The sequence below is a fragment of the Bubalus bubalis genome, chromosome 7, assembly GCF_019923935.1.
Source record: "Bubalus bubalis isolate 160015118507 breed Murrah chromosome 7, NDDB_SH_1, whole genome shotgun sequence".
Lineage (NCBI taxonomy): Eukaryota > Metazoa > Chordata > Mammalia > Artiodactyla > Bovidae > Bubalus > Bubalus bubalis.
The window spans coordinates 87,320,144-87,340,774 of NC_059163.1; the positions used below are offsets into that span (position 1 = coordinate 87,320,144).

The 20,631-nt window shown below is 38.8% G+C and overlaps 1 protein-coding gene across 15 annotated transcripts in view; it reads left to right on the plus strand.

Annotated features, from left to right (window-relative positions):
* The window catches only part of CAMK2D (calcium/calmodulin dependent protein kinase II delta), a 314,355-nt gene that overhangs the window by 221,593 nt on the left and 72,131 nt on the right, over positions 1-20,631 (plus strand). For 13 of the 15 annotated variants that reach the window (XM_044946077.2, XM_044946075.2, XM_044946076.2 and 10 more), the window contains exons 5-6: positions 10,224-10,289; positions 13,773-13,845. In XM_044946077.2, coding sequence (XP_044802012.1) covers positions 10,224-10,289; positions 13,773-13,845 — 139 coding nt within the window. Of the gene's footprint in view, positions 1-10,223; positions 10,290-13,772; positions 13,846-14,780; positions 14,854-20,631 lie in introns of all 15 variants that reach the window. The other 2 variants (XM_044946088.2, XM_044946091.1) reach the window with 1 other exon arrangement.

Genomic DNA, 20,631 nt, shown 5'->3' on the forward strand with positions numbered 1-20,631 from the left:
GTATGCTGCCTAAAGTGAAAAGTAACAGTGGAACAAATTATCACTTTTAACAACTAGCTGATATAGAACTTTTCATTAGCACTCAAGATTTTTGTATGGATAACTTTCTAAATCTCTCTGGAACTCATAAAGGAATAGGAAATAGCAATATTTATTTATTCTTCATCACATTGTACTCTTTTTCATTGTCCTCATATTATTATCATCAAATAATTTGTTTTAATTCTTTTTTTTAATACACAAAACATAAAAATTGCTGAACCATTTCTGTGTCCAGTTAAGTGGCATTGAGCACATGTACATTGTTGGACAACCATCCATCTTTGGAACTCTTTTTATCGTGCAGGACTGCAACTCGACATCCACTATATAATAACTCCCCATTCTTCCCTCTCCTCTGTCCCTGGCAATCACCATTCTCCTTGCTGTCTCTCTGATTTTGACTACTCTGAGTACCTCATGTAAGTGAAATTATCAGTATCTGACTTATTTCACTTAGCATGGTGTCCTCAGGATTCACCCATGTTGTAGCATATGTCAAAACTTACTACCTTTTTAGGTTCATTGACGGCATTTACCACATTTTGCTTGTCCTCTTATCAGCCAACGAACGTGTTTTAACCGTTGTGAGTAGTACAGTTATGAACATGGGAGTGCAGATATCTTTTCAGGAACCAATTCTTTTGGGTACACAATCACAGGCAGAATTGCTGGCTCATATGGTAATCCTATTTAAAACTTTTTGTAACTGTCATACTGTTTTCCACAGCAGCTGTACCATTTTGGATTTCTACCAATGGTGTACAAGTGTTCAGTTTTTCTACATCCTCACCAACACATATTCTTTTCTGGTTTTTTATGGTGACCCACACTAGTGGCTGGTGCGTTGGCATCTCACTGTGATTTTAATTTGCATCAAACTTTTTTTAATGCATAGAATTACAGTCTATTTCTTGCCTTCAGGAAGTATCCATTTTGATATATACATCTTTGCAATATTATTGCCTGAGCATTTAATTAGTCTTAGATTAAGGCATCTTATTAAACCACACATACACACTAATATAATAAGCTTAGTGGCTGACTTGCTTACTTGAAGAAGTCTGTGATAGTAACAGAACAAAAATAACCTATCTCATTTTTGAAAGTGAAGTCGCTCAGTCGTGTCCGACTCTTTGTGACCCCATGGACTGTAGGCTACCAGGCTCCTCTGTCCATGGGATTTTCCAGGCAATAATACTGGAGAGGATTGCCATTTCCTTCTCCAGGGGATCTTCCTGACCTAGGGATGGAACCAGGTCTCCCGCATTGTAGACAGGCACTTTACCGTCTGAGCCACCAGGGAAGTTTGCTTTATTACATGTGCCCTTAATTGTGGTTAGCAGTGCTGTTTTTATTCATGCTTTTTCTTGTTCATCAAAGAGGAAAAGCAACTTTAAGAATATGAACTTTTGATTGTGGTCCAAGTTTTTCACCTACATTTGTGAAAGATGGAATGAGGAGGGGATTGTATGGTAGAACTGGCATGAGTTTTACAACTGAGGGAGATTACAGAAATCCAGAATGATATTGAAAGGGTAGAGTCAGCCACCGGAGATTAGAAAAGCGGGAGTAAAGGAAGCTCTCCTTTGAAGAGTTTAGGATCCTGCCATCCCACTCCACTTCTCCACTGTGCATGACACTTCAGGCTGGACAGTGTCCATGAACACAGTCCTGCTTCTAATATCCCTCATGGGGCCTCCTCCAGCACGGCGCCTTTCCTCCTGGCCTGATTTGTGTTTGTATGAAACACTTCCAATGGCTTGTCTCAGTTTCATCATCTTGATTCTAATTCTTAGTATGACTCAGCAAATCTGTCTCCATCAGAATCAATAAGAAACTCTTTGGACTTTCTGTTAAAGCAACTCTCTACCTTTTTTGATTTCCATCATACAATTTGGAATTCATTCAGAAAAACATTTCTGGACAACCTCAAATAATCTACTACTTCAGAGGTGTTATCAGATACTGGATATTCAGCTATAAAATAACTTACAGAATAAATTGATCTTAGCTTAAAAAAAAAAAAAAAAAAGGATACTAATAATGGCATTAGCAGTGAACCAGAGTTGTTTTGTGTCAGTCATCCCCACTTTGCATCAGCCACCCCCACGCCCACCATTTCCACTCTGTCAGAACTGTCTGACACATCTGATTGTGCTTGGTTGTGGCCGTACCACTCGACTCGTCTTAAAACGCATTATTCACCAAGGATTCTGAACGTTTCTGAGCATATCAGAGGGGCATAATGTCAAATAGAATTTGAACATACAGATGTTCCTGATCTGTTTACTCAATTATAGTAAATAAAGACATATATGGGTTCAGTTCTTCAAAAAATAAAATATAAACATAGCTAGTTATCTTGCTCAATCTTAAATCCAAGTATGTGCCTTTATAATTAATTCAACAAATACTTCTTGCATTTGTGATCAGACATGATTATTTCACTGACAAACTCTGTCTTATGGGAAAGATACTATAAGTCCAAAAGTGAAATACGTGGTTTCTAGGGAAAAACTGCATGAGAGATCCCTGCTTTCTTATAAAACATAATGGTGAGTGATATGATGTCAGGAATATCAACATAATGGCATTGATATGTGGTCATCCCACATATCTGGCTGTCTGTGAAATATAAAACTCTGGACTCATTCACTTAATAAGCATTTAATGTGCTTGTCACAGGCACTGTGAGTCAGCACTTTATATTTTATAGTGGAAAAGCAGGAGCAAATTTACCCTCCCAGAGCAGCCATACAGGTAGAGAGACGAACATTAAACAAGGGCAAACACAAACAAATTGGTAATGATAAGTATTGGTGATAGGTGTTACGGAGAATAAAATGGGTTCTAAGGCAATAAGATAACTTAGATGAGTAGAGGCCTGGGGATAAGAAATTTAAGCCAAATTTTGAAGGATAAGAGGAATTTATTCAATGGATATAGAAAGTAAGGGAAAGTTCTAGAAGAGAAGCACATGAAAAGGCTCGGGGTGAGAAGGAGCTTGGTGTATTTAAAGAACTGGAGGAAGGCCAGTGTGGTTGGAGCAGCATGAAGAGGGGAACCAGGGAGGCTCGGGAGACAGGCAGGTCCTGGCGAGGAGTGTGCCTGAAGGAGCGCTGCTCAGGTATGTAAGAGCATCCTGTAGGCATGCGATAAAATTCAACGTGCATTTAAAGCTGCTGTCTGCATAATTGATGGCAGAGGGGCAAGAGAGGTCATGGTGTGACTTAGGAGGCCGTTGCAGTGGTGCAGGTGACAGTGATGACGTGGACCGGTGACCTCGTGGTGGAGATGGAAAGAAGTCTTGATCCGTTTTAGAGATAAAGTCAGCAGGATTTGTCTAGAGATTGGTAGATAAATAACATGAAAGGTACTTGGGCCTCTCCCCCTCAGATCCTACCTTAAGTACAGGTTAAACCATAAAGTTGTGGACAGCTGCATATGTCTTCATTAATCCATTGGATTATTTAATAATTTATTTACCCAGCAAAGATTCATGATGCTCTTTCTGCTGCCAGGCAGTACTTCTGTAAGGTACTGAAGATACAATGTTCATCATAGATGTCTACCCAAAAGGCCCCTGAACCATTGATTGGCTTGAAAGGTGAAAGTGACGGTGAAAGCCGCTCAGTCGTGCCTGACTCTTTGTGACCCCATGGATTATAGAGTCCATGGAATTCTCCAGGCCAGAATACTGGAGTGGTCGCCGTGCCCTTCTCCAGGGGATCTCCCCAACCAGGGATCAAACCCAGGTCTCCTGCATTACAGGCAGATTCTTTACCAGCTGAGCCACCAGGGAAGCCCATTGATTGGCTTGTTTGACTGTATATGTTAGATGTGTTAAGAAGGCCTAAGTTTTCAGTTGTATTCCGTAGACTTTGTTCCCTTAGCTCAGTGGTTCTCCTAAGGGGGCCCAGGGGAACCTTGGGGTGACTGGGGGAAGTAGTGGGGTGGACGCACTGCCAAGGTAGTGCCGCTGGCACCTGCTGTGTGGCCTGGTGCCCACGGTCTCGCCACACAAGGGACATTCCACATGGTGAAGGGTTGTCTGGCCAAAACAACCAGTACACTCCTCTAAATAAACCCTGATCAGCTTCACTCTGACCAGCCCTTACCAGCATCTGGTCTGACTTTAGTCCAGGATTTAAGAGAGAGATAAGTGGGCATGCCTTTATGTCACTGTGATTCCCAGTCTTTTCACGTGATACTTTGGGCTCTCCAGACATCTTTGACCCACCCTCTCCTGCCCTCCAGGTTGTGTGTAAGGGGCAACGATTAGGGCAGCACAGTGAGAACTCGCAAACCTTTTTCTCTCACGTTGTGCATTCTTGGGAAAAGTCCTTAACCTCCACCACTTCAGTGCGCTCATGTGTAAAATGGAAACACTTGTATCTGCCTCATGAGGCGGTTGTGTTAGAACCTAAAGAGGCTTAGAACAGTACTGGGGCTTCGCGCGTGGTGGGCACCCGTGGGTGTTTGTTGTTATTGTGGAAAGCAGTGTGCCAGGCACCTTGCAGGTAACACGTACAAACACGTCAGCGTCACAGCTTCTACCCTGGAGACCACTAGAGCACACACCCGTCACCCAGGTGCAAGGGAGCACGTGAAATGCTTTGGTACAGACAGGCAAACACCTGGCCCTGGCGATTCTTCGCTAACGTGAGTCCTGCTGGCTCTGCTCACGGCCCTGGGTTTCAGGTCTGGTGGCCTCTGCTTGTTGGGTTTGTTCTTCAACTCTGTACTTAGAGTTCCAGAGGGAATTACTCCTTTTTTTCCTTAGACACTCCTGGCCCTGCCTCGGAGACGTTGCCTCCTCACCGTGCATCTGCCGGGCCCTGCTCTGACCGCAGCCTGAGCTCCCTAGGTTTGCCCTGCTGCCTCAGGCGCCGGCCGCCTCTGCATCAGTGCTGGCCCCTGACTCAGTGTGGCCCCGTTTTCCCTTCCAAAGCCCAGTCTTGCACGTCTTGGACTCCAGCGGCTGTTCAGTGTTATAGTCAAAGCTATAATCCTTGTGAAACTTGGGGTTTTATTTAAGATGAAACTACTTTTAAGCATTTCTGATATAACTCACAAATATACTAGGAGCACAAATCATTCTTGCTGGATAACAGAGAATGATTCAGCATCTCAATAAATAACAAAAGCAACAACAAAAATATTCATCTCTAAGATATGTGGAGTCTCATCTTTTCTTACTTCCAGAATTATCTTTTTTTCCTGTAAGCTCTAATGTTCTGGAGGTTCATAAATGATAGTTAATGATTCAAATATATAATTGATATACCTCATGTCATACAGATCCCTAACATCAATTTATTCACAAAATCTCTAATTAATTTAACAATTTATTCATCAGACTGATTTAATTTGTGAATTTTGTGAAACTTCACACACTAAAAATTTTCCAAAATCAGTAATAACTCCTGTTAAATTTTGTGCTCTATTAAATAAACAAGTAATGTGAGTATAGAAAAAAGTATAGTAGTTTCTTTTTAAGGCATTGTGTTCTATTAGAACTCTATTTTTGCCTTCTCAGACGTTTGTCATACATATAGTCAAAATGATAAAATGGCTTCACTGCACAAGGATATTTTTAAATAATGAGAAAAACGAAGGCTAGAAAATGGGAAAGAGTACTCTGAGACAGTTGACTACTTAATCTCCAACTCAGTATAGAACTCTATACCCCTTATATTTATATGTTTAATAGTTATACCTGATTTTTCAGTATTCTTCTTTAGATATGAACCCTCAAGAAATAAAACCTATTATCATGTGCAGCTAAATTTTAGTGGGATTTATTTTTTTTGTTTTTAAGCTCATGTAAATTCTAAACTTGTAATAGTAGATGGGTAGCATAGTTTTCTGACTTGGTTAATTCATTTGATCATTATTTCAGTACTCATTAATTGAATAAATGTTATGTCTTAGTTGCTAGGGTAAGCACTAAGGTAACAAAGATCAGTAAGTCCTGATCCTAGTATTAATAATTTAGGATCCAACAGTTTTCTCATGGAGCAGATAATCTATTTAAGGAGCTACTATATATGCGGCAGCAATTTGATTAATGACAGTAGACCTTTTAATTAATATTTGTTAAGCACTTTAATAATCCAAGATTGTATGTAATATATACAGATTTTCTTGGTACCTGTGGTCAGAAACAAGGATAAATGTGAGTATACATCATATCTATGTTGGTCACATTCAAAGAAAGAAATCTCACAAAACTGTTATCATCATTATAGAGACAATAGATTTGTTGGAAGTACTTTCTCTTTAATATTTAATTACTTAGTATTATAATTTGTCTAGGGCACAAATTATCATAGATTATAACTGGGAGAAAAGCTTAGCTGTGCCAGTAAATGCAGTTATATGTATATGTAACCATAGTTTTCATAACAAGCTCATGTGACGCTTTTTTGTTGTTACAGGATTTTTTTTTTTTCTGTTTTCCTTGTGTTTGGTTATTTTTTAATTGGAGGAAAATTGCTTTACAGTGTTGTGTTGGTTTCTGCCCTACAACAATGCAAACCGATCATAACTATATGTATATATCTCTCCCCTCTGTCTCTGCCTCCCGCATTCCCTGCATCCCAGCCCTCTGGGTGGTCACAGAGCGCCGGGCTGGGCTCCTGGTGTTCGGCAGCAGTTTCCCGCTAGCTGTCATGTTACGCATGGTAGTGTATATATGTCAGGGCTACTTTCTCAACTCCTACCACCCTCTCCTTCCCCCACTGTGTCCACAAGTCCGTTTTCTACGTTTGTACCTATGAAGCTTTAAATAATTTTAGGTGTCCATTTTATATCTAAAAATAATAGAATCAAAAGTTGTAACTTCAACATTAAAGAACTTACAAATATCCATAATGCAGTGGAGCTGGGGGAAAAGTTACATAAACTTTCAAATCTATAGTTTTTAGTATCACATCTTTACATGTAGGAGAGGGAGATACAGAAGAGAATAATAACTGGTGATCTCTAGAAAATGTTTTCATTTGATGTTTCAGAATTTATTAAGCAAAAAGAAAAGAGAACAGCGACAAAAAACCAATTTTAGGGTAATTTTATCTCACACTTGCATACAGCAAGCCTTATATCTTCACCCAATGCTTGACCAGATGACTCATACCTTCTAAACCTCTGGAGAGATGGACAGTGTGATGACTGGAAAAGCTGTACTGTGTAGTGATGCCGAGTGCGGGCTGTGGAGTGGATGGCCCGCCTGTGCCACTCAGGGCTGTGTAAAATTGGGCAAGTTACTTCTCTGTACTTCCATTTTCCCATCAATAAACTGGGCTAGTAGTAAAACCGTCATAAATTATGGGAATTTCTCAATGAATTTAAAGCTTAGCACACTGTGTGGCACATGGTAAGCACTTGACAAATGTTAGCTATTTTAAGATTAAACTTCAAAACATGGGGAACACGTGTATACCTGTGGCGGATTCATGTTGATATATGGCAAAACCAATACAATATTGTAAAGTTAAATAATAAAATAAAATTTAAAAAAAAAACTCCAAAACAGAAATTTTCTTTTAAAATCAAGTCAGATGATAATAAGGAAGGAAGAATGACTGACAAATACATAAGAAAATGATTCATTTCATTCATAATAAAATTCCTATTAACATGAGCTCACTTTTCCCCAATTAGATAGGCGTTTCTGTTAATTGACCATAACCATCATTAGTCATACTGGGGGCCTGTCAGTACTTTGACAGTATTGGGGGTGCAATGATTTGGGAAGATAATGTGCCTTCCCAACAAAGTTGGGATAGTTTGTCCTCCCAACAAAATTTTAAATGTGGGTACTCTTTGACCCAATAATTTTACTTATAAGAATTTATCTTTTAGAAATACTCTCAAAGATGCACACGGTCATTCATGCACGCACGCACACACACTACTTAGTTTAATAGGGGGAAAATGCTTCTGACATGAAAGAGTGCCCATGATTTAATGTAAAATGAAAAATACAATTAACCTAATTTTTGTGGTTGCACAATTACACTTTAGTGAGATAAGTGTTCTTTGTGTGCATTTGCAAAGGGAGAAGTATAAATGTCAAAAGACATACAAAAAATTGAAAGGACACACACAAAGTTAAAATTAGTTTATTCCGGAGAGTGGAATTGGGATCCAGAGATAGGAGAGGACTTGGTACGTTTCCATATTTTTAAAATTTTACTACAAAGTTTTGTGACTTTAAAATTTAAAATTATTGTTTAAGCAGGGAGGAAAAAAAAAAAAGCATAAGCCAGAGAATCACCACTTAAGGAATTCTGGCCACAAATCATTATATCTATCAGACCTGGAAAAGAAATGAATCCCAAAGAGAGTTACATCACCTTAGCTAGAGAGCCTCAAAGTCCATGATTTGAATGAACTTCCTGGAGTAACCAAATTCAGTTGCTGAGTTGTGGGAAAGTCTTCACTTTATTAAAAAGGGCAGACAGATAGACTCCTTCCTAGTTGGAAAGGGATCACCGCTGACTCCCAGGACATTGCCAAAGCCTGAGTCTTAGTTTACTGGTGAAGACTTGGACTAAGGAGATCAGGGTGTTTTTACATGGAAAAGTGAGCCCTCAGCCCCCGAGTGACATGCATTTTGGAAGGCCACCTCTAGCCCACAAAGACATGTTCATTGCAGTTTAAAAAAACAATTCCCTCCAAAGAAATACAGCCTGCAAATTCACACGCTACATCCATGATATGTATAATCTTCTCTTTCTGTTCAGAAAATACTCCTGAATGGTTGCACACACTTTGTCAGACCTTAGAGAATTGATGAGTTTCATAGAAACCACTTCCTATGAGAGATGTGTCTGAATATTTTTATGGTGTACAGAAAAGTGTGTGCCCAGGATCTAGTGATACATAAGCAAATAGGAAAATGTTTAGATGAATATAAATCAGCCATTATGGAGTCTTATGTGTGTGGATCACAATAAACTTTGACTGTGTGGATCACAATAAACTGTGGAAAATTCTGAAGGAGATGGGAATACCAGACCACCTGACCTGCCTCTTGAGAAATCTTTATACAGGTCAGGAAGCAACAGTTAGAACTGGACATGGAACAACAAATTGATTCCAAATAGGAAAAGGAGTACGTCAAGGCTGTATCTTGTCACCCTGCTTATTTAACTTCTATGCAGAGTACATCATGACAAACGCTAGGCTGGATGAAGCACAAGCTGGAATTGAGATTGCCGGGAGAAATATCAATAAACTCAGATATGCAGATGACACCACCCTTATGGCAGAAAGTGAAGAAGAACTGAAGAGCCTCTTGATAAAAGTGAAAGAGGAGAGTGAAAAAGTTGGCTTAAAACTCAACATTCAGAAAACAAAGATCATGGCATCTGGTCCCATCACTTCATGGGAAATAGATGGGGAAACAGTGGAAACAGTGGCTGACTTTATTTTGGTCTCCAAAATCACTGCAGATGGTGACTGCAGCCATGAAATAAAAAGACGCTTACTCCTTGGAAGAAAAGGTATGACCAACCTAAACAGCATATTAAAAAGCAGAGACATTACTTTGCCAACAAAGGTCCATCTAGTCAAGGCTATGGTTTTTCCAGTAGTCCTGTATGGATGTGAGAGTTGGACTATAAAGAAAGCTGAGGAGCTGAAGAATTGACGCTTTTAAACTGTGGTGTTGGAGAAGACTCTTGGGAGTCCCTTGGACTGCAAGGAGATCCAACCAGTCCATCCTAAAGGAAATCAGTCCTGAATGTTCAACTGACGTTGAAGCGGAAACTCCCGTACCTTGTGCACCTGATGAGAAGAGCTGACTCATTTGAAAAGACCCTGATGCTGGGAAAGATTGAAGGCGAGAGGAGAAGGGGACAACAGAAGATGAGATGGTTGGATGGCATCACCGACTCAATGGACATGAGTTTGAGTAAACTCCGGGAGTTAGTGATGGACAGGGAGGCCTGGCGTGCTGCAGTTCATGGGGTCGCAAAGAGTCAGACACGACTGAGCAACTGAACTGATGGAGTCTTATAATATTTTAATATACTTTATGTTTTTATAATAATTTATTATACTTTATGCTTATATAATAATATGAAAACCAACTTTCTATATGGACATTGGTGCAAATCTATTGGTGCCTAGGTTTTTCTTCTTTTTTAATGTAATCTTGTTTGTCTTCACAGAGTTACTGGCGGTGAACTGTTTGAAGACATAGTGGCAAGAGAGTATTACAGTGAAGCTGATGCCAGGTAAGTGACTTGTCCTGGACAAGATGGAAGACTCAGCACTCACATGATGCTTGTTCAGTATATCTCTACAAATATATCATGGTACTTAGGATTATGAGAATCTCATAATATCGTCTTGGACTTTTCACAAGTCCTCTCTCTCTCAAGGATTTTCAAGATGGTTCTTTGGGAAAAAAAAAATCTATGACTCTGATGTAAACTTGACTTTTAACTAGTATCTATAGTTAGAATATATTTATTTTTTTAAAAGCCTAACTGGAATGACTTCTGATAAAGAAATATACTTTTTATCAAAGTTATGAGAATAAAAAAAAATTGAAACCCTCTGGTCTCTAGATGCTAGGCTTCCCAGTATGATAACCACTAGTCCCATATGACTCTTTTTTTAAAAATTTATTTTATTGATGTATAGTTGATTTACAGTGTTGTATTAATTTCTGCAGTACTTTGCAATACAGCAAAGTGATTTTTGTATTTTTTTCTACTATGCTTTATTACAAGATATTGAATATAGTTAGAATATTGAATATGAATATGAATTTTTGAATCTTGAATATGGTTAGATAGCATCACTGACTCAATGGGCATGAATTTGAGCAAACTCTGGGAGATGGTGAAGGACAAGGAAGCCTGGAGTGCTGCAGTCCATGGGGTTGCAAAGAGTCAGATATGACTTAACAACTGAATAACAGCAGCAATTGAATAGAGTTCCTTATGCTATACAATAGGGCTTTGTTGTTTATACATGTGACTTTTAATTTCAGTTTCAATTACTTTAAATAAAAAGTTCAGTTCCTCAGTTGCACTAGCCCCATTTCAAGTGCTTAATTTCACGAGTGCCTAGTGGCAACAGACTGGACATAGCAAATATAAAGCATTTCCCTCATCACAGAAAATTCCATGAATAGCCCACGTCCAATCAGAGATCATAAAAAGAAACAGACTCCAAAAGCCCCAGTGGTCTCCTTAAAACATTATGAACTATTTAACTCTTTGAAAATTTCATTACAGTCCTTGGAACTCTCACTTGAAAAAATACTTACTCAGGTACTTCAGAGGGTTCAAGAAGATTTCCCAATCTTGTTAATTGGCAACATTTTTACAGAAGTTAAAAATGGCTAACATTTTGTCTCAATTGAGCCTTCCTAGGCTACTCAAAGGCAATGTTTTTGGAGTGAAGTAACATTAATTTACTTGCGGAGACATTACTTAGACTGCATGGTGTTAATTTCCTTGGCATTTCTTATATGTATTCTGTAGTTAGAACCCATTTTGAAAAATCTGGCCATGAGTGATTAGCTCCTTACTAGCCATGTAAATGCGAGGTTATGTGTATTCAGTTACGGTGGTCTGTGCCTGCCTGTGCTCTCCCGTGATCTCAGAGCTTCCTAAGGCTGCTGCCTCCCTGGCAGCCTGGCCCGGGGCATCAGTCAGCTGGTAGCAGGCCCCCATCCCTCCACAGTAGCACGTGCATACCCAGGCTCACTTCTGAACTTCTCATTCACCTTCTTGGTTTAATGTTACTGTTTATGACATTTTATGAATCTTATCTGTACCTGACTACACTCTTTACTTTTTTAATGGAATTTCTACTGCCAAAGTCAAATAGAAAGTTCCATGTCACTTAGGATGAGTGAAACATCACTTGTTCAGTCTAAGCCAAATCCTCCCATTAGGCCTCTGAAAAGCACTTCAGAATAGCCTTGGAAGTAACTATTTTCCCACTTGCCAAGAGAATAATCTTTTTTATCAAGGTAATAAAAAGTTAAGAAATGTCCTTTATTTTGCTTTTCAAAGTTATTTTAAACAGGTTGTTATTGTGTTTCAAAACACTGGTTGAAATTAGAGACTATTTTCAGCCCTAAGATAACAGGATAGACCCTAAGTGTTGGATCATTTCATATACATGTTTATATTAAATTTTGAAATTTACTATAGGACAGTTTAGGATAGGTCTCACACATAATTAAGGAGAAGAAACATTCTCTTGTCAACCATATGCATAAAGAGTAAGTAACTTGTAAAAATCTGTTTAGTACTAGCCCTCAAGAAGTTAAGAATTGAATTCATTCTCACTAGTCACATATGGTGAAGCTTATTTAATATAAATTATTGTTTACTTCTCTATTTTCTGTTATTCATTAGGACTAAAAACTTATACCAATGGCTTGAGATGAAAGAGTAAAGTATTCCTAACAAGAAGTATAATGTGAACATTACTGTAGAAGGAAAAAAAGCTATATGATTAGCAAATAATTACCAACAGTCCAGGAAGCTGTGTAGTCAAAAACAACCAATCTCAAGCTCTTTTAGTGGTACACTTAAATCGAGTTAGAGCTAGAAAATCACAATCATGATCGCTGTGATACTTATGTTGTAATAAATCAGATAGATGATTACTTTTTTTTAATTCAATAATTTACTTTGGAGTAGTAGTATTTTGTACATTAAATGATTGAAAATGTCCTCGCTAAAGTATTTGCTTAATCCTTGAATGAATGAATGCAGTTCTGTAATATACCTGGGTTTGAATCACACAGTGAACTTGTGCAGAATTCATCAGTGTAATACGTCCTGCGTTACTGTATGTCAGATGACAGCTCATGGGACCTTACCGATGCCCATCAGTGATGTCTTCCCTCTAATTTAATTCGCAGTCTATTTGACGTAGCATAAATTGTACATTTTACCATAGGAATAAAAGTCTTCTTTCACTGAGGTGATGGAAATGTGTCAGACAACCACCAGTGCTCCAGGGGATTGAAAATTTTATTTTTACTTTTTAAGTTTTTATTCCTTCCCCAAAGTATGGCTATACTGAAGAGGGGATTTTTTAATACCATGGATTTACTTTAAATTCTCCTTCTAAAAAAAAATAAAAAAAATTCTCCTTCTGTTACTGGAGACGTGCATTAGTTTTCCTATTATGCATTATATAAGCAGCACCATTTCTAAAGTCAAAATGGTAAATGTCTCCCTCCTTTTTTTTAACCCTTGTCTCACCTGCCACTTCATTTGTGTTACCCTCTTGTTTCAACACCTATGTTTAATTGTGACCTCAGATTTTAAACAGTTTAGATGTGTATAAGAAATACCCATAAATTTTATTTCACTAAAGAATTTTCCCAGAACTTGGTGGGAATTATTTATAAAATTTCCTAGAATTATTTATAAAAGTTTTCTCCCTGAATATGGAAATTTTGACTTCTATAAACAAATGATTAATAGAGTTGCAATGAAAGAAAACACAGCTCAAATTGTTTTGTCTGAACATGTCACAAATTCTGTGTTGGATGTCATTTTTGTTACTGCCAGAATTAGCTTTATCCAGCATTATTTAATTCCAGTGTAAAGCTAAAAAATGTGAAAAATATAATTTTTGTTCGTTTGTGTGTTTCGTTCAGATTTTCATTTTATTTTGTATTCTGTGATTCTGTGCCTTTAAAATGCTCTCCCTTCCATTCTGCCCTTGTATCTTTGCAGTCATTGTATACAGCAGATTCTAGAAAGTGTAAATCATTGTCACCTAAATGGCATAGTGCACAGGGATCTGAAGGTCAGTATATGGAGTCCGTACATCTGAATCAGAGGAAGTGTTTTTTTGTTTTTTTCTGGGGAAAGGGCAGAGGGTGGGTGTTGTACAATTGTTCCCTTGCCTTTCCCAACTTTTCCTTAAAATGACTAAACGATGACATAATAATGCATGATGCCTCTTTCAGTTTGCTCATCTACAGGCTAAATATACATCATAGCAAAAAGGGAAGGACAGCACTGGACACACAGCTCTTAAGGTTCCGAAGAGTAAACCAGAGACGGTTTGGGGGCAGGCTTTCCTGAGATGTCCAGCATTGGCCTGGAAATAACCCTTGGCCTGTGATGTATGTCCGCCTGTAGAGCTAAACACCACTTCTGTTCTGAGACCGTGGGTTGCTGTAGCAGAACAACTGGTTCCTCATTGCTCCGTTTGAGTCCGATGAACCCTCAGGCAAGAGATAATAATTGCCAGCTAAATTAAAGCATGCGAAGTTAATGATTTATCAAAAATTCATTACGTATCCTAATTTAACCTTAATGGAGCCTTGACTGCTAATGTGACAGCTTTCAAATGATACGAGAAAAATGGGAGAGAAGAGGGAAACAGCTGTTTTTGTGTGGAGTGAAGGTGGAACACAAAATCTATAAAAACTATACTTGTGTTCCAGTTCATTTCCTGTGAGGATTTATAACTGGGAAAAGAGCTCCTGAATTTGATGTTTTTAAGATGGAGTTTTCTAGAACAAGTGAACCTACATTTTGGCCCACATCTGGCAAGATCCTGATTGTCCTGAGGTAGTAGTCACTCGACTCGAGCGTATGTTTACGTGACTGAAGATGTTTAAACACAACCCCAGTTGTCTGCTCGTTTTGCACTTGAACCCAGTCTCTCTGAGGGTATACAGACAGTGAGTGTAAGCTTGGAACTAACACACGCCCCCTGGTGTTTGCATGCAGTCATTGCATTCAGCAGATCCTGGAGGCTGTGCTGCACTGCCATCAGATGGGCGTAGTCCATCGGGACCTGAAGGTGAGTAATGCCCTGGGAGAAGACAAACCACCACACAGTTCCTAGTGACTGTTCAGCTGCAGTTATGCCTGTAAAGGCAAAAATATGAGCAATAAAGTTCTGCGGACTCTTTCCAACACATAATGAAAACACTTTCCCTCACCACAGTGCTCTAATGCACAGTTGAGACTTATATAAATCCCATTTCATCCAGAGAGACATCATCTCCTAACATGAACAATAAGCAGGTTATATTTTCTTTCTCCAAAGACAGGATACAGCATTTAATGTGACTCTGAGTAGGACTGATGATCTCCTCTTCTCTTTAAACTTGTTCTGTGAACGTATTGGCATGTTTGTTGATCAAACTCATACTTTATGTACCTATATTTTGTAAGTGGTTATCAAAATTATAAAGTAAATAGAGATGAATGTATGTAGATTTTTGGCCCACGAGATTGGTGCTAACGGCCTTCATTGTGGGTAGTAAAGTCTTTTCCCAGGAATTCTGAGGACACTGAGTCTTCCTGTGTTTTTATTTATTTGTATTTCTAGGGGTCAAGATACTATTGTGTTTTAAAACAGATGGAAAAAGGGTAAAGCAAATCTTATTATCAAATAGTATATATGAACCATATAGCTACATCCTAGTACTTTTAAGACTTGACTCAGTTTCTGATAACCATTGAGAATGAGAAGTGTTTAGATCATTTAGAAATTAAACATTTCAGAGATGACTGTCTTGTTCTTAATTCTCTGACCTCTTCTCTCAGCATTCTAGCTTTACTGATGACATTTCAGAGAAATAGTGAACACCTAGAAATTTAAATGGAGGAAAAATCCTGGGTGGGCAACACAGCGCATGGGATCACTGTGTAGCTGTGATTTTTCAGTTGAAACCTCAGCCTTTTCCAGGCTTGAGTAGAAAGGTGGCAAAGGGTAGGTCAGAATGTCTGAAACTGTCATGTGTGCAGGACCTAGGCATACTTCCTTTGTCACTGTACTTTCCATTCATTTTCTGTGTTCTAGAAGAATATTTCTTCAGCGATTCACAGCAAGTTACTTGAAGATGTGATCTGTAAGCAAAACATGGCCTTTTCTAGAACCTTCCTTTGATTTCAGTCTGAGTCTGAGAGCTTGTACCAAATTTACCCATCAGGAAAAAGGAAAAAGAATGTATTCCTTTGAAAATTCATATAAATGGCAATCACCTCAAAAACTGCTTAGTAGCCACATAAAGGCAGTACCCTTTTTGTTACTTCTTAGAACTCACAGTGCTGCTTTCCTTTTTAAGTGACTGTGTGCAGACATACACCTTGCTTGTGCTGTTCTTACTGTGTAATAAATTTATCATTTGAGATATTTTACTTCGTTTTATGTAATTAAAAGTATACTCTAAAAGCCATGATGAAAAATGCATTTTGTTCCAGGACTTTCAAAATACATTTTTTGAGGTCTTGATATTGCACTTCTGTAAATGTCCAAACCCAGCTGAGTCCTTCAAAGACTGGAACTTTTATCAGAGGGGGCAGTGAGCCTAGGCTGTGACATGGGAAGAAAAAGATACTTTCTGACATATGAGCTAAAGTCACTAGTTAAAAACTCCGGCAGGTGATTTCCAGAAGAGGCTACTGCTGAAAGCAATTAGCCTGCTGCATCACCCCAGAGATTTCGTTCACGGGAGGAAAGTGTTTTTGCTTTCCATTCTTACTCTGATTTAAGGAGACGATAGAGATGAACTTCTGATGAAGCTTGTTATAATTTCTGTAATTGTTGTCTTAGTTTCTGTCAAATCACTGACTTGGATGAACCTCAGTTGAGTCTAGTTCTTAATAGGCCATGACATAAACTTACTAACAAAGGCCCGAACCTGTGTGCAAAGGGCAGCTTAAGTGTGTTCTGTCGCTGGCTTTGATTTGTGGCTTTTATACCCACGATGCATAGTCTGATAAGTATACCACTTGTAACAGCACATTTACCAATATATTAAAATGAAAAAGATCAGCTGCTGAAATCTATTATCAGGCTTTAAGCAAAAATGTTGCCCTTACAATTATTAGGCCATATATTTTTGCTTCCAGAGCAAGATTCACATATTAATTCATGTACAATAGACACAATTTAATTTGTCCATATCAGTGAGATAAAGACACAGGATGTATTACCTTTATCATCATCATCATCAGGCACCTGTGAGCATAGGAGTACTGTACAGGTTGTCTATAAACCCCTCTGAGGATAATAGCCCTTTGTGTTCCTTTCCAGTACCTAACGCAGAACCTTGTCCCTGGTTAACACTTGTAGCATAGTCCTTCAATTCAGGAATGAATAAAGTTCAACCCAAAGTACGCTTGTCACTTAAAAGCCAACACTGAGTAAAACAGGCTGTTGTGACATATTAATTAATGCTGAATAAAAGAGGATAAGCATATCCTCTTTGATTCAGTGGTAACATGAAGATCTCTTTTTTAATATTTTAATAACTTCCACTTTGAGGGGCTCTTTAGACAGTAGGCTCCACCAGATGGAAACTTACCAGGACCTAGAGACAAGGCTAGGGCACAGCAGGCAACTTGAGGGTGTCCCAGAGACAACAGCAGGAGACAGGTCAGGGTGGTGAGATGCTGGAGGCACGTCAGGCCGCCCCAGGCAGCATCCAGTGGGTTCCTGGACCACAGTCTTTTGTCTAAGGTGCATTCGGTGTCAGGCCAGTGGATGTAGACCTACTAGGGAGGCCCAGCAGTGGTGACGTAGCCATAGGACTCTAGTTCAGGGATACGAGAGGGTTTGGATCAAGGCAGAACCTTACTAAAAAGTAAAAGGGCCACAGCTGCCATTTATCAAGCAGTTGCTCTATACCCTGCCCTGTATTATCATACGGATCTTCAGAATAACTTCATGACGAAGGTACCATGATTGTCTCCATGTTACCTAAGAGGAGATTAGCAACCATGAGGAAAAGGACTTGTTCAGGGGCGCATAGCTAGTAAGACAGGATTTGTGCCCAAGCAGCTGGGCTCCAGGGTCTGCAAGCTTAATCCCTATCACTTCTCAGTTCAGTTAGATAAATGAATTGAAAACCCTTATAGAGACCAAAGAAGAGTTCAAAACAGTGATGGGAAAGTAATTTTACCAGTAACATTAAGAGTTATTTGGGGGAATGGATCTACATTTAGTGAATCAAGAGATTAAAATAATCTCCATCTGTGGCTTTTCAGAACTATACAAAATTTGTATCATTAGGAATAAGAGAATAAGGTATAGTTAAGACATAATGTAGAGTAGGAGGACAGCATAAATTTTGACAAAAGACTAGTGTAAAAAGTGAAAATGTTCTGTTTAGGAAATCAGTAAGGTGGCGTTGTCCACAGCCTTTGGAAAATGAGACATCGAGAAAAATGAAATGGATTTGCCACACTTAATTTAGGCCACATCAAGACAATCATTTTGGAGTCTTTAAAAAGCAGATCATTTATGAAGACAGGATTACTATAATGTGGTATGATATTTGTGTAAACTGATAATTAAAAATTCAGGTATCAAAAGAGAAGAACAAACATTAATCAAGTATTTCTCGAGCACTTACTAAGGCCCTGTCTTAGCTTTAGGCATATATTACACAGCAAAACAAAAACAAACCTTGTATACATGGAACATACAGGCCAATGAGTTAAAGATCCCTTAAACATATGTGGAAGCTATATCCATGCTGCTCCTCCCAGAAAGACGAAAGTACATCATATAGGCACTGCCTCCAGAAATATACTAGGTCGAAAAGAGGCTGCAGTAAGAAGTGACAGCTCTCCATGTCACAGGAAATGAATATCAAGTCAGATGAGTTCTCTCGTGTAAGAGCCTGGAGAATACAATTTCTGTGAATCAGTTGACAGAAGGAAGTAAGGCAAAAGAGACAGCTATATAGCTGTACTTTTTCAAATAACCATTTTTCACACAAAGTAGTAAAATTTCTTCAGTTCAAAGTGTTATCAGAAGTGGTTACTAAACTGCTTCATGAGCAGCTCTCTGGATAAGAGGCTGCTGCTGCTAAGTCGCATCAGTCGTGTCCGACCCTGTGCGACCCCACAGACGGAAGCCCAACAGGCTCCCCTGTCCCTGGGATTCTCCAGGCAAAAACACTGGAGTGGGTTGCCATTTCCTGCTCCAATGCATGAAAGTGAAAAGTGAAAGTGAAGTCACTCAGTCGTGTCTGACTCTCAGCGACACCATGGACTGCAGCCTACCAGGCTCCTCCATCCACGGGATTTGCCACGCAAGAGTACTGGAGTGGGGTGCCATTGCCTTCTCCGGATAAGAGGCTGCATACATACAACCGAATCTTTTAGCAACAAATAGGCACTGGTGAATTGCCTTGGCAGAAAATATTGTTTTCTTAAAGCCTACCTCCTGAAGAACAGTGTTATTTAATGGAAAAATCATTAGATGGGTAGATGAATATAAGATTGATATGTAGATAGATAGAAGGATAGATATTTTAGTGAAGATAGTAATTCTGGAAATTTGGGAGGATTTTTAACGCTTTCATAGACACAAAATTAAATGTATGACCAGAAAAGAAAGAAATTCATTTTCTGGAAATGTGACAAGCACTCAGTAAATCCTTGTCACCGTGGGTAGCTATGTCAGATAGTGATTTCTGCATTTTCCTTGATTGCAAAATCACAAGTATTTTACTTTTCACAGAATCATCTTTAAAAATAAAAGCTTGAAGACTATATCATAGTCTTTATTTTTATTTTTTTTTAATTTTATTTTATTTAACTTTACAATATTGTATTGGTTTTGCCATATATCAAAATGAATCTGCCACAGGTATACACGTGTTCCCCATCCTGAACCCTCCTCCCTCCTCCCTCCCCATACCATCCCTCTGGGTCGTCCCAGTGCACCAGCCCCAAGCATCCAGTATCGTGCATCAAACCTGGACTGGCGACTCGTTTCATATATGATATTATGCATATTTCAATGCCATTCTCCCAAATCATCCCACCCTCTCCCTCTCCCACAGAGTCCAAAAGACTGTTCTATACATCAGTGTCTCTTTTGCTGTCTCGTATACAGGGTTATTGTTACCATCTTTCTAAATTCCGTATATATGCGTTTGTATACTATATTGGTGTTTTTCTTTCTAGCTTACTTCACTCTGTATAATAGGCTCCAGTTTCATCCACCTCATTAGAACTGATTCAAATGTATTCTTTTTAATGGCTGAGTAATACTCCATTGTGTATATGTACCACAGCTTTCTTATCCATTCATCTGCTGATGGGCATCTAGGTTGTACATATAGATACATTACAAACTATGTGACGAATTCCATAATTTATTTAGTCATTCTCCCGTTCCTTTATGAAGTACTTGGTGTATGTCAGGCTGTGGAGAAACAGTAGGTGATTGGTGAAGTCCCACTGTGGTTACACTCTGGTTCTCTCATCTACTTGATAGTGTGTGCTGATAATTAATGTTAGAAGTACATCAAGAAACAGGAATGTAATACAGAGTGATTCTTTTGAACTTGCTCATATATGCACAGTGATAGAAATAGAACTTCCTCATGACAAACTTAGAGCGCACTCCTCAGCTAGAAACTCCCCATGCTGAGTGCATAAATTCAGGCATCCACCACGTGAAAAGCAAAGCAAAATCAAAGCAAAAGTCGCTTGTACCGTATGCACCAGAGGACCTCCACCATATGTAGGAAAGAGCCTGACATGCAGGCTTCTCAGTTCATGCAAGATTTCATTTAGTTGAATTTTAGGAGCTTTGTTCACACCTTCTTTG